The sequence below is a fragment of the Xyrauchen texanus genome, chromosome 34 (assembly GCF_025860055.1).
Source record: "Xyrauchen texanus isolate HMW12.3.18 chromosome 34, RBS_HiC_50CHRs, whole genome shotgun sequence".
Lineage (NCBI taxonomy): Eukaryota > Metazoa > Chordata > Actinopteri > Cypriniformes > Catostomidae > Xyrauchen > Xyrauchen texanus.
In genome coordinates, this window is record NC_068309.1 from 18,557,844 (window position 1) to 18,570,491 (window position 12,648).

At 36.7% G+C, this 12,648-nt stretch overlaps 2 protein-coding genes across 4 annotated transcripts in view; one reads left to right on the forward strand and one right to left on the reverse strand.

The window, feature by feature from the left end:
• Positions 1 to 374: 374 nt before the first annotated feature.
• fbxo40.2 (F-box protein 40, tandem duplicate 2) lies at positions 375 to 6,931 on the reverse strand. 2 transcript variants are annotated; one of them, XM_052104466.1, is made up of 5 exons: positions 6,849 to 6,931; positions 6,541 to 6,678; positions 6,376 to 6,392; positions 4,186 to 6,063; positions 375 to 1,223 (listed from the first exon to the last, which is right to left on the reverse strand). In XM_052104466.1, exons 2-5 carry the CDS (start codon positions 6,629 to 6,631, stop codon positions 1,029 to 1,031), a joined length of 2,181 nt encoding a protein of 726 aa, XP_051960426.1. In that variant the 5' UTR covers positions 6,632 to 6,678; positions 6,849 to 6,931; the 3' UTR covers positions 375 to 1,028. The 2 variants fall into 2 exon arrangements, with proteins under 2 accessions (XP_051960426.1, XP_051960428.1); XM_052104468.1 differs by lacking the exon at positions 6,849 to 6,931 and having other exon boundaries at positions 378 to 1,223; positions 6,353 to 6,392; positions 6,541 to 6,670.
• A 3,834-nt stretch (positions 6,932 to 10,765) lies between these two features.
• The window catches only part of arhgap42a (Rho GTPase activating protein 42a), a 35,783-nt gene continuing 33,900 nt past the window's right edge, over positions 10,766 to 12,648 (forward strand). For both annotated transcript variants that reach the window (XM_052104044.1, XM_052104045.1), the window contains exon 1: positions 10,766 to 11,115. In XM_052104044.1, the coding sequence (XP_051960004.1) occupies positions 10,962 to 11,115 (154 nt within the window). In that variant the 5' untranslated portion in view covers positions 10,766 to 10,961. The remainder of the gene's footprint in view (positions 11,116 to 12,648) is intronic.

Below are 12,648 nucleotides of genomic sequence, written 5' to 3' on the forward strand. Positions count from 1 at the left end.
TCTTTGAAATTCTTCCCATAAGGCCTTTACCCCTGAGTCTTCACTTTAATGTTGTACATGAAGCTGAGGACATGTGAGCCATCTATCCTCTTGTTTAGTTGTACATCTGGCCTTCCATATCGTCAGTTGTCCTTTGTCTTTGAAGACTGTAGTGAACGCCTTAGTATGAAATCTTCGATGTTTTGGCAATTTCAAGCGTTGTATAGCCTTCATTCCTCAAATAAATTATTGACTTATGAGTTTCTGGAGTAAGCTGTTTCTTTTTTTTTTTTTTTTAATTTTTGACCTTATATTGACCTTAAGACATGCCAGTCTATTGCACACAAAGACAATGTTAAGCTTAATTTAACGAACCAAATATCTTTCAACTGTGTTTGATATAATGGTGTAAAGGGAATAATGGAAAGGAGGAGGTGAGAACCAGCTTGACAATATAAATAATATTTTAATCATAAACTTACACAGGTGTCAGACAGCTGTCCGTAAATCTCTCTCTCTCTGTCCCACTGCTGTCTCCAGTTGGCCTTTATCCCTCTCTGAGGCTTGATTAGCCTGATTAGGGCTCAAGAATAAGGTGTTGGAGTGATGGCTGCTGGAAATGGGGCCTGTCTAGATTTGATCAAAAATGACTTTTTTCAAATTGTGATGGAGCTGTTTTTTACATCAGTAATGTCCTGACTATACTTTGTGATCAGTTGAATGCCACTATGGTGAATTAAAGTACCAATTTCCTTCCAAAACAGCAAAATCTGTACATCAATCCAAACTTTTGGCCACTTGTGTACATGCAACATAAAATATTGACCTTTTAACATGACAAAGTGCAATGCAAATTAAGTCTAAGCACACATGTAGTGTTATTGTCAGTGTAATTTAATGTAACTTTTATAGAGAACAAAAGGTAAAAGGCAATGACCAGTCAGAAGTCAAACACATGTAAAGTTTCTGCATGACATGTCTCTCACAATGTTCGACCATGTATTCACACAAAAACTTCAAATTAAGAAGACAAATTCCCAGTCACTATATCATTTCTGTCCCATAAGTAAAGTGACCAAACTGTGTCTCTCCTCTCTTTTTTTGTCATTACTGGTCAGGGAAAATGGCTCTGTTTTCAGTTCAGTTTGGTAGAATGGGCAGTGTTTCAGGTGCTCAGCCATTGATGGTGTGTCTCCAATGCACCAGTTACCTACTTTACTAAAAAGGCTACTGAACTCCCAGACCTAAGAAAAAAATAAAGAAATAAGTGGGAGAGAATACAGGAAAATGAGTTGGGATTAGTTGCACTATAATCAAAAGATTATAAACGTATGTATGCTTTTTTAACTTTTCATTTCAAGACCATTGGCATTTATTGACTGAGTAATCAATTTCTTTATAAACCTCACTTTGTGCACAGGGGCACTGTCAGTCTGGAATAGAAAAGTGGCCACCTCAAATTGTTGACACAAATCTGGAAGCACACATTTCTCATCAGAAAAGTCATCAGAAATGACTTTTAATCATTCACAGGATATCAACAATTACATTTTCACTATTTAGAATGGTAGTTCTTTATATCAGGAATGTATTTACTACTAGTGGAAATACCAGTTCTTGATATCAGTAGCTGGACTTCCATCAAAATATTTAGCATTATTAAGCGTATTTCTAAAACTGTGACTATAGAAAATATGAATCGTTGTGTGTTTCCATCCACTATGTCATGCGGATTATCTTGAGGGAGCTGCCTTGTAATGATTGAGCAGCTGAAGTGCCTTCTTGCTTAAGGGAGAGATTTATTTGCAGGATTGAAGCAATGTACATCGTTTTATTAAATGCTGCCAGGAGACGCCACAGACTAAGTGTAATATCTGCTATAAAGAGGGCTGAAATGGATGCAATGCCCATACGCCACCAGCTTCCGCATACATGTGAGCGCCTGCAATCAAATCTGTTCTGGCAGATTGTGAAGACCCACTTTAAAGATCAGCTGTGTGTTAAACACGTCCGAATGCAAAGGGCTATGCACATAAATTTAATGCGAATTTTAAGAGTTTATTTGCATATCAAGCATTTCTATTCAGGATTTCCTTAATGCAATTTGAAAATGTGCATAAAATATTTTGGATGGAAACCCAGCTAGTAATTACATTTGGACTAGTAAAAATTTTAATTCTTGATATCAAAAATGACATCATCACTAGCAGCAATACATATTCTTGATATTAAAAATTGAATTAGACTAGTAAAAACTGTTAGTCTTGTTAAATGTAACTGCATTTTCACTAGTAGAATTTCACAATGATCTGTTATCCATTCTGAATAAAAACGCAATTACAGATATTTAAAATACATTTCTTACTAGTTGAAATTCCAAATACACATAACAGCTACGTAATTCTTACTAGTAAAAAGATTATTTTTTATATCAATAATTACATGGTTACTAGTCCAACATTCCTGATATCAACAATTGAATTACAACAAGTACAAATGCAAATTTGTTTTACATCTGTAATGTATTTCAACATGTTAGATTTACAACATGAATGATGTATGCTAAATAACTAAACGTAAATTGGAGAGTAATTAAATCTGTCTAAAAAGGCTTTCTTACTAATAGCAATCTCATTACAGATATCAGAAATTAACATTGCCACCAGTGAAACCCAAATTACTGATATCAGAAATGAGCATTTTCACTTTTTACAATTTAATTATTGATATCAAGAATTAACATTTGAACTAGTAACAATTGAATTACTTACATCAAAATGTATTTTACTAGTAAGAAGCACAGTGCTGATATGTGAAATTGGAATTCTAGTAAAAACTAGATAAAATAAAATACAAAAAAATTATTCAGATATCTGTAATTGCATTTTGAATAGGAGTGAATGACAGACTTTGTGAAAATCTACTAGTGAAAAATATTTCTGCGAAAATTCACATTCTAACCATGAAAATGTTATTGTTGATATCAATGGTTAAAGGATGTTCACCCAAAAATTATAAATCTCTCAAGATTTTGATAAGCACATTTCAGCTCTGTATGTCCATAGAATGAAAGTGAATGGGTGCTGTGAGGCAGCTGGCTGTTTGACGGTCCAAAAGGCATATTTAGGCAGCATATAATTAATCCACACAACTCCAGTAAATTAATGAATGTCTTCTGAACTAAATGACCTAACTCTCACATGACGTACGTTCCTCAATTGACTACAAAGTGTGTACTTACAATGTCTCGCGTTAACGTCAAGCGACAGCTTCGTGATAGGTCAACTGGTAGCAGGAAGCATTCTTTAAAGGTTAATTAAATTTTAATTATCGAATTTAGTTTTTACAGAAACCTACCGATTTGCTTCAGAAGACATTCAATAATCGACCGGAGTCATGTGGATTACTTTACTGCTGCCTAATTATGAGTTTTGTTCCATCAAACAGCCAGCAGTGTCATGACACCCATTCGCTTTCATTGTATGGCTATACAGAGCTGAAATGTGCTTATAAAAATCTTTATTTCAGTTCTGCTGAAGATGGAAAGACATACATGTCTGGGGTGGCTTAAAGGTGAGTAAATCATGAGGCAATAATCATTTTTGGGTAAACTAATCCTTTAAGTTATTAAAAGTCAATTTGGCTTGCCATACAAATTGTCACTGTATGCTGTAGCATTTAGATTTATCTTCACTGGAATTAAGAGCCAAAACTGTTCATTAGAAAGGGTGTTCACATTTGATGATCTGACAAGTTTACCTTGACCTTTGTTATTCCAAAGTAATAGTAATTCCCGTCAAATAATGGTGTGGCACTGTGCCTGTCAATATTTCTTATTTAATTTGGTTCATATAGTCCTGGAGCGCATCAAGGTATTTGGATTCCGCGTGCTGTCCATATTGGTGTGGCTCAAGCACTGGGCTTGAGCTCTGATATCTCCTTGGGATATGATTAGCAGGCCTATATGGACAAGCTCAAACCAACTTCATTTAGCATCCATTGTATTGCAATACCAACTTATCGGCCCACCATGTGTTTATACACTGCATATTTTAGAAGTTTCAAGATTTGTAAAATGTTAGAATTGTTAAGCATAAGTAGGGGATAACACAATCCTAAATTCACTAAGATGTTTATAAACAGCAATATTAATAGAATAGTACATAATGAGGAATTATGTAGTGCACAAATGGTGAAACAACTTACTACTGTTGGTTTCCAGCTGGCTCCTCCATGTGAGTATGTCTTTTTCTGCCATTTAAAGGCCACCATTCCTCTTCCCTGAAGAAGTGTGGCACATATATTCCTGAACAATCCTGAGACCAAGGCTAGCTGGGATAGGGTGAAACTATCCAGGTAACCAGCAATGTGGCAAAGCACCTCAAATGGAAGGTTACTAAGATAATCTTCATATCTCACACTTGTCTTTAGTGCATTGGTGGTCTGGGTATCATTGGTTAGAGATACAGGGACTTCAGGTCTTAGGCTGAAAATGCTGAGGTCTTGGTTATAGAAGACTGTGGCTGTTTGTGTTGCAGGTTGGAGTCTTTGTTGACTAAAGGTGCAACCGAGGTAGGCCAAAGGACATCTCTGCTCAAACCAGCCACTCAAACATGATTGAATATCTGAATGCACATTCTTAAAATGGTAGGCAAACTCATCCCGCCGAAAGAAATGGCCACACAGAAATGTGAATGCAGAGGTTGTTTTGTTGTGTCTGAGAGAAACGGTTTCTGTATCAAGCTGAACGTGAAGTTTTAAATCCCTGTCTGCTGTAACTTCAGACAGGGTTGCATTATACTTGAAGGGAGTTGTGGAAAAGTTATACGTCTGTGTTGCAATGTCAACATAAAGTCCATCTGTTGGCACTGTTTCACTTATTTTATGGCCCCTTATCTCAGCTTCTGCAGAGCAGAGTAAGGTTGCAAAAATCTCATCCATCTCATTGCCATCATTTTCAGGCTCACCAAAATCAGACGTGCCTACATTCTTGTCCTCAGTCATCACCTTCGTGGAGGTATCTTTAAATTGGATGCGTTTTTGTTTGTAACTACTAGGAACTTTGAAGGTACGAAGAGTCTGGACTGGTATCGGCTCCAGATTCCCATAAACAAAATCTCTTTCTCTGGGCGTACAAGCATCCATTTGTCCGAAGGAGATCAGCATGCGACCATGATGCACAATATACATGTTGAATTCTCTGGGGTTTACCTGCTGCCCAAGTCTCTCCAGGACACCATCCTGCCAAGGTGCAAGTCCAGTTTTAGAGACATCTAAATTGGATGTGTTTTCTCCTTCTGGTTGTCTTTCAGGTTCTATGGCATCTTCTTGATGCTTTGTGATGGCTGGGTTAATGGAACTTTTAGATGGTGCCATTTTTCCTTTCTTATCTTTTTTGGATGCCTCAACCTCTGCCTGCTTGCAACCACCCCTTTCCATACTAAACATCATTTCAAACAAATTGTACTTTTCCTTGTCAATGGCACAACTGAAGGCTGTATCTGTATTCAGTGCTTTCTCACAATCATTTACTAAATCTGGACCATCATTTCCATTGTGCATCCCGTTAGACAGGGCTTCTCCTCCTACCGCACCCTCTTCCTCTGTTGGAGTGGGTTCCACTTCTCGTTCCTCCATTAACTCAGGAAAACAGCTCCTCATTTTCAACCTTGCACATAGATGTTTCTGGTCTCTCAGTGCCATGGAAAGGTCTAGTGGTTTGTGCTCATGGATTTCTTTCAGGACGTTAATATACAGGGGTGCATCGGGGTTCTCAACAGGCCAGCGGTTCCACTCCATTGAACAGCATACTATGCTCGCGGGACACACCTCCAAGTGTTTGGCCAGCCTAAAGCGACACATGGTGAAAGGGCAACCAAAATTAGCATTAAGACAGGGCACGTTCTCATTTGGACACAGAAGGGAGTGTTCATCCTCTTTGCACATGTGGAAAGTGGCACCACAAAGCAAATGGCAGTTGATGACCATGCATGACATAGAAATCTCTATGGGGGCTTTGCAGTGACGGCTGTAACAGGTATCACAATGCCTGTGCAGCTTCGGACCCGTTCTCCTATACCGGCTCTGTAGGAAAACAACATATTTTCACTCATTATAAATTTGAAACTGTAAAATAATTATATTAATAGGCTACATTGACATAAAGGTGAAAGTATAGTTGCACTCAGATGTTTCATATTAGGATAGTTTAATATGAATAAATAATAACTGCACTCTTGTTTCCATTCTACATCATAATACATCCTAAAGCGATGCAGATCTGTTTTGTAATCTAAATAAGTAACATGCCATACATGCCAAACTCAACATTAGCATACCTATTCATCAGTAAGGAGAAAATCAATGAGCATACCATTATTATCTGAAGCAGTGTACCTGAGCAACTGTAGTTTCTGAAAAAGGAGAGTTGCAACTTATTCAATGAAACAAATGAATCTGTCTCATCTGCACACACACATCAATAGCAGCTACAGTAAATCAACTCTATAGCTTACACATTAGGTAGCGTTGGAAAATATGATATTTTCTTTGAAAGATTACCTGATTTGATGAGACCTTTTTGTGAACTTGACGTATAGTGTTGGAAACAGCTCCAGCAGGAAAACAGTAACTTACCTAAAGGTTGAACCATGTCTCAAGAAGTTGCACAACATCAGCTGAGCATTCCAAGAGACCTTTCTAAAGAACAAGATTGTGGGTCATGTTAAAAATAGTCGCCTCAGCTGACAGAAGCAAGTTGCAATCTAGATGCTGTGGAAAAGTTCTGACAGGTGACAAACATTACCAGATAAAAAGTATGTTAAAGTTAAAAAAAAAAAAGTACATTATTTTTCCCCCGTTAACCTCACCAAAATCAAAAGCCCGGTCCAACATAGAGGTCAAGCGAAGAAAACAGGACAGATCTGAGGACAGCATAAACGCTTGTTTATTATAGGTGTTACATAAGTGATCCAACAGATGGCACACTTTTTATTTATTAGGACTGGGGCGCCCACCCAACCAAGAATATCTGACAAATGGAGTTTCTCTTATAACTTGATGTACGAGGTACAATGTCATAAATAAAATGAATGTAAGAAAAATAAATACATATTAAAAAGTTACTTACACTGAAAGATATCTTATATTAATTTGTACTACGGTATTTGTTGTAGAACATTAGGCTAACAATTACTGTAGTGGCCTAACATTTTGGCTGAAACTGTGTTTACTAAACGGTTATAAATATTTGTAAGTGTAATTTTTCTCCAGGTGTTATTTGGCCATCATTAAATTCTACAAAAGTAATGACTTAAAAAAAACGACTCATTAACCTTATAAAAGCTGTTTTATTTTACATGAAGAGGGTCAGCACATACTACTCATTTAATCTCTCCTGTTGTTTGACACTTTCACTCATTGATTTATGTAATCAAGGCTGACTGTGAATATTACATTTCTACAATGGCATCTGAAACGGAAAACTTTCGATTTTAATTGAAGCTGCTTCCAAGCCACTAGATATCTGCGCAAGTCCAAGATGACACAAAGACAAGAGTTCACCTTCAAGGAAAATGTACATTTTTTCTGGTCACAAAGTGTATCAAGATTTATTTTTAATGAATATTGATGAAGCAACAAAATTTTGGGGTTGGGGAAATAAAAACAGCAGGTTGATTTGATAAAATTGTATTTATTTATTTACAGGTGGGGTAAAAGGCCCACAGGGGGTTTATAATAATATCATGTATCATAGGGGCAAAAGTTATTATGTAAATTTAACAACTTATGTAAATACTTTTGAGACAGCAAGATGTTTTGAGCAACAAATTAAGATATTAATTCTAATGAATGCTTATTCAAAATAACTACTTCAGAAAAGGGTTAACCGTTTTCTGTTCATTTCAATCACATTTAACATTTCATAACATCTCAAGTATTCTATGAACAAATTAATCTCCAATGTGATTGGATCAGTTAATGTGAGTACTCTTTGAACATTTTTCATAACTAATATTTTCCCACCACTTAAGAAAAGCCACTGTGTTTTATGAGGGCTTTTTATCCCAAATACTATATTTCCACTTATTGGACAGCTATTGAAAAACTTTTGATGAATCACTTTGAACAAATCTGAAAATAACAAAACAATAAATGTGATAATTTTAGGGATTCTCATTAGCTACATAAATTTGCAACATAAAAAAATACTCAAAATCAACATTTAGACATAACACGCAATGATCTCATGATCAGAAAATGTTTGCATTGCATAGTGACAAACAGGTGTTTAGGAAAGTGCTGTGGTAGATTTTGCAGCTGTTTTTGTGTTTTGGGAGAAAATTTGCAGATGAAATTTTCACACCAGTAGGTGGTGACAAATTTGCATATTTTCTGTTCCGAGTGAGTCAATGAATAAATTATTCCACTGATTCCCTAAAAACACAGTCCCAGGGGGCCTGGGTAGCTCAGCAAGTAAAGACGCTGACCACCACCCCTGGAGTCGTGAGTTTGAATCCAGGGCATGCTGAGTGACACCAGCCAGGTATCCTAAGCAACCAAATTGGCCCTGTTTCTAGGGAGGGTAGAGTCACATGGGGTAACCTCCTTGTGGTCGCTATAATGTGGTTCACTCTCGGTGGGGTGCATGGTGAGTTGTGTGAGAATAGCGTGAAGCCTCTACATGCGTTATGTCTCCACGGTAACACACTCAACAATCCACGTGATAAAATGCACGGATTGACGGTCTCAGATGCGGAGGCAACTACACCACCACAAGGCCTTACATCACATTGGGAATTGGGCATTCCAAATTTGGGAGAAAAAGGGGAGAACAGCTGCAGAAAGATTTTTAGCCACATGTTTTTGTGAAGTGAAAAAATATTGAATAAAATGATGAAATTTTATCAAATATAAATTAAGGCAGTTGTGTTGGCGTATTGGTGACTTTCGCGTTATAATTCATTGCCGCACCTGTCTACCAGATCAATCTCATCATCGGTGATCCTGCTGGTTGCGCCCTTAGTGATATTAGAAATTACCCTTACAATGAATGTGGTAAAATCTATAGATTATATACAGTATATTGTTATGCATATAGTGGCATAACCTTAGCTATATTAAACAAAGACTATGTCAAGTAGTGGGCCTATTTCAATGTGTTTGTTTACATGCATTTCTTTTTTAATTTTAGGTTGAGGTGGGGTAGTGGGGGCAACTCATAACGGGGGGGTCGGGGGCATATCCTGAAAGGATGAAAAGCCCTGGTAGTACATACCATCCCTGGTAGCGCACATATATCACCCAGATGTCTATTTGATTAGTTTACATCTGGAAGACATATTTTTAGGTTGTTTGCTCAGCTGCAATACGTCTATAAGACGTATCAAGTCAAGTCAACCTTTATTTATAGTGCACATTTATAAACAACAGAAGTTGACCCAAAGTGCTTTACACTTTGCACGATTACCCTTGGATCTATAGCGACAACGAGGAACACTCAAAAGAATTTGATGAGAGGACCTGAGTGCTCTGGTGGGGGAGTAAGGGACAAGAAGATCACTGAGGTATTTGGGCACGAGACCAGATATAGCATTGTTAAACTTAAGCAGAATTTTAAAATTAGCCCTGAATTTTATGGGAAGCCAGTGTAGAGACGTTAAAACAGGCAAAATGTGATCCCTCTTTCTTAACCCTGTCAAAAGTCTAGCTGCTGCATTTTGAACCAGCTGTAGGCAGGATAATGCATTTTGAGGGAGGCCAATTTCCAGGTCTTTGCTGAAAGAAAATGTTTGACTTTAGTGATAGGTTTCGATAGGTCTTGAGAACTGCACTAATTTGCTTATTAAGTAATGATGAATCTAAAATCTTCAAAGTAATTTATAATGTTATCAAATGAACACTTCTTGTCTAAGCTTACTGGTAAGTAAAACTGGGATTCATCAGCATAACAGTGGTAGGATATGATGTTCTTCTGAACAATAGAGCTCAGAGGAAGCATATACAAGGAAAATAATAAGGGTCCTAAAATTGAACCTTGAGGAATGCCACATGATAAATTAGCCGATGTAGAAGAGAAATTCCCAACATTTACAGAAAATATCCTATCTTTATGACAGGAGGCAAACCACTGGAGGACCATACCCTGGATCTCAACCCTACACTCGAGACGATTGAGAAGAATGTAATAGTATCCAATGCGGCACTAAGATCTAATAAGACCAAGACAACATTTAAGCCTGAATCCATGGAGAGAAAAATATAATAAGTAACCTTGAGCAATGCAGATTCGGTGCTAAAATGTCAAATGTATTTAGATAGGAGTAAATCTGCGAATAGGCAACTTTCTCCAAGATCTTGGAAATAAAAGGCAATTTAGAGATTGGCCTATAATTATTGTGTATTGCCAGATCCAAAGAAGGCTTCTTTTTTTTTAACAAAGGATGTAGAATTGCACGCTTAAAACTGCTTGGAACAACATTAGCTAAGGAGCTGTTCATTATAGTTGTAACACTGGGAATAATGTTGACAAGGTATGTCAATAAGTGTGTCTGTCAATATTAAGCAGATGTCTTTGTGACGATTATGATTTAGAATGTTTGTAAATCTGATCTTTTTAAGATCTTTAGCAGATGTTAATTAGATTGCTTTACATATGAAAAGATCTAAAACAGACATCTCTGAGCTGTACTTGTGCTATCTGGGATACAAAGCCCAGACACCTACGTACGTATCTTTTACCGTAGGTGTGCTAGGAGAGTGGGAACAGACCAGTAGGAGTCACCGCTACATTTGGTTACCCTCTCTACTGAACTCCTCCGTGATTGAGCAGTGGAACGCAATCCGGAAGTGGAGTTTCGGGACTCGTAATCGTGGAAAGTTTATACTATTCAGTCATCTACTTTTCCGAAGGATTAAAGCTTTTCCGGGTGGCTGTGATCGTCAGGTTTTGTTTCACTGTTTCATTCATCTGCCCTGATACGATGGGGCTCCCTGCGCTGGAATTCAGCGATTCCTTTCTGGACAGCCCCGACTTCAGAGAGCGACTCAAATGCCATGAAATTGAGCTGGATCGTACAAATAAATTCATAAAGGAACTCATCAAAGATGGCAATATGCTTATTAGTGCGCTTAAAAGTAAGACACAGCATGTGTATCTCTTATAAACTTGAAATTACTTTGACGTTGTGAGCCGTGAATGCTCAGATTTTTATTTATTTTTTTTTTTGAAAGAAAAGTTAATAGAATAAAAACGTTCTGTGGTTATTGAAAAGAAAATATACCTATGTTCATGTACGGCATTTCAAGGATGTTACAGGACTTTTCCAAGCATTTAGGTTTAAATACAATACGGCTTCATTTGTTAACATCTTTAACAACATTAGTTAACATGAACTAACAATGAACAGTACTTTACAGCATTTATTAATCTTGGTTCATGTTAATGTTAATTTAAACATATGGTAATGCATTTTTTTAAATCACAAGTTGTATATGTTAACATTAATTAGTTAACATGATCTATCAATGAACAATTGTTTTTTTATTTACTAATCTTTGAACAAAGATTAAGAAATGCTGTAATATATATAATATATTGTTATATATTGTACTAATGTTAACGAATGGAACTTTATTGTAAAGTGTTACTGGTATTGGGATTGAAATATTATTATTTTTTTATAATTATTCTTTTTATTAAATGTTGTTGTTGTTGTGACTTTATTGGCTCAATTATATCAGGTGACAAAAAGTTATAGGCTATGGTCAGAATTGGGTTGACTGGCTGTCTACACTGATGTCTTGAGGATGTGCAGTTGATTAGACTCTGTGGAATTTAGCTTACTTGGTTTAGTGTTCAATATTATGAAAGGACCTGTGTCAGACTAGTTGTTGACCTTTTGACCCGTCAAATACCTCTGGTGTGCTAGACATTTAGTTTCTTGAAACTACAGCCTCTTTTGTAAAGAGTCTTCAGATGCCCTTGCAATCTCAGTTAAAAGCTAAATGCTGAAGCTCTGCATTTAGAGAAAATTATTGTGATCATTTCAAGTGTCCCTCTCAAGCCCTGCTGTAGACATGTGCATTTAGGGTTTTCAGACTCTTGTATTTTATGGCTGTTTACAACCCTCAGCAAACCACTGTAATCTCATGTTCTCAATAGGTTTAAGAAGTGAGGATGTGCTGGTTTTGTGTATGACATCATCAAACGCTTGTTTATTCAAATGAGATCTGATATGATATAAGAAAGAAGACAAGACTCAGCTTGACTTCTGTTATCTGCCACTTCACTATATTGGCTCCTCCTGCCTCTCTCCATGTTGGTTATCAGATCTTTGCATTGCTCTCTTCTCTTCTCTGATAGCACATGTACATCACCCAGATGTCTATTTGATATGCCTTTACATCTGGAAGATTTTTTTTTTTTTTTCATTATTTGTTTTTTAGGTTGTTTGCTCATCTGCAATACCTCTAAAAGACGTTTCCTCTCAGATGTCAATTAGACATTTAACAGATGTCTTTGAGACATTTAAGATTTAGAATGTTTGTAAATCTGATATTTTTTTAAGATGTTTAGCAGATGTTAATTACAATGTGATGCTTTCCAGATGAAACACTCTTAAACAGCCATCTCAAAGACTTACATGTGCTATCTGGGTTGTCTGTATG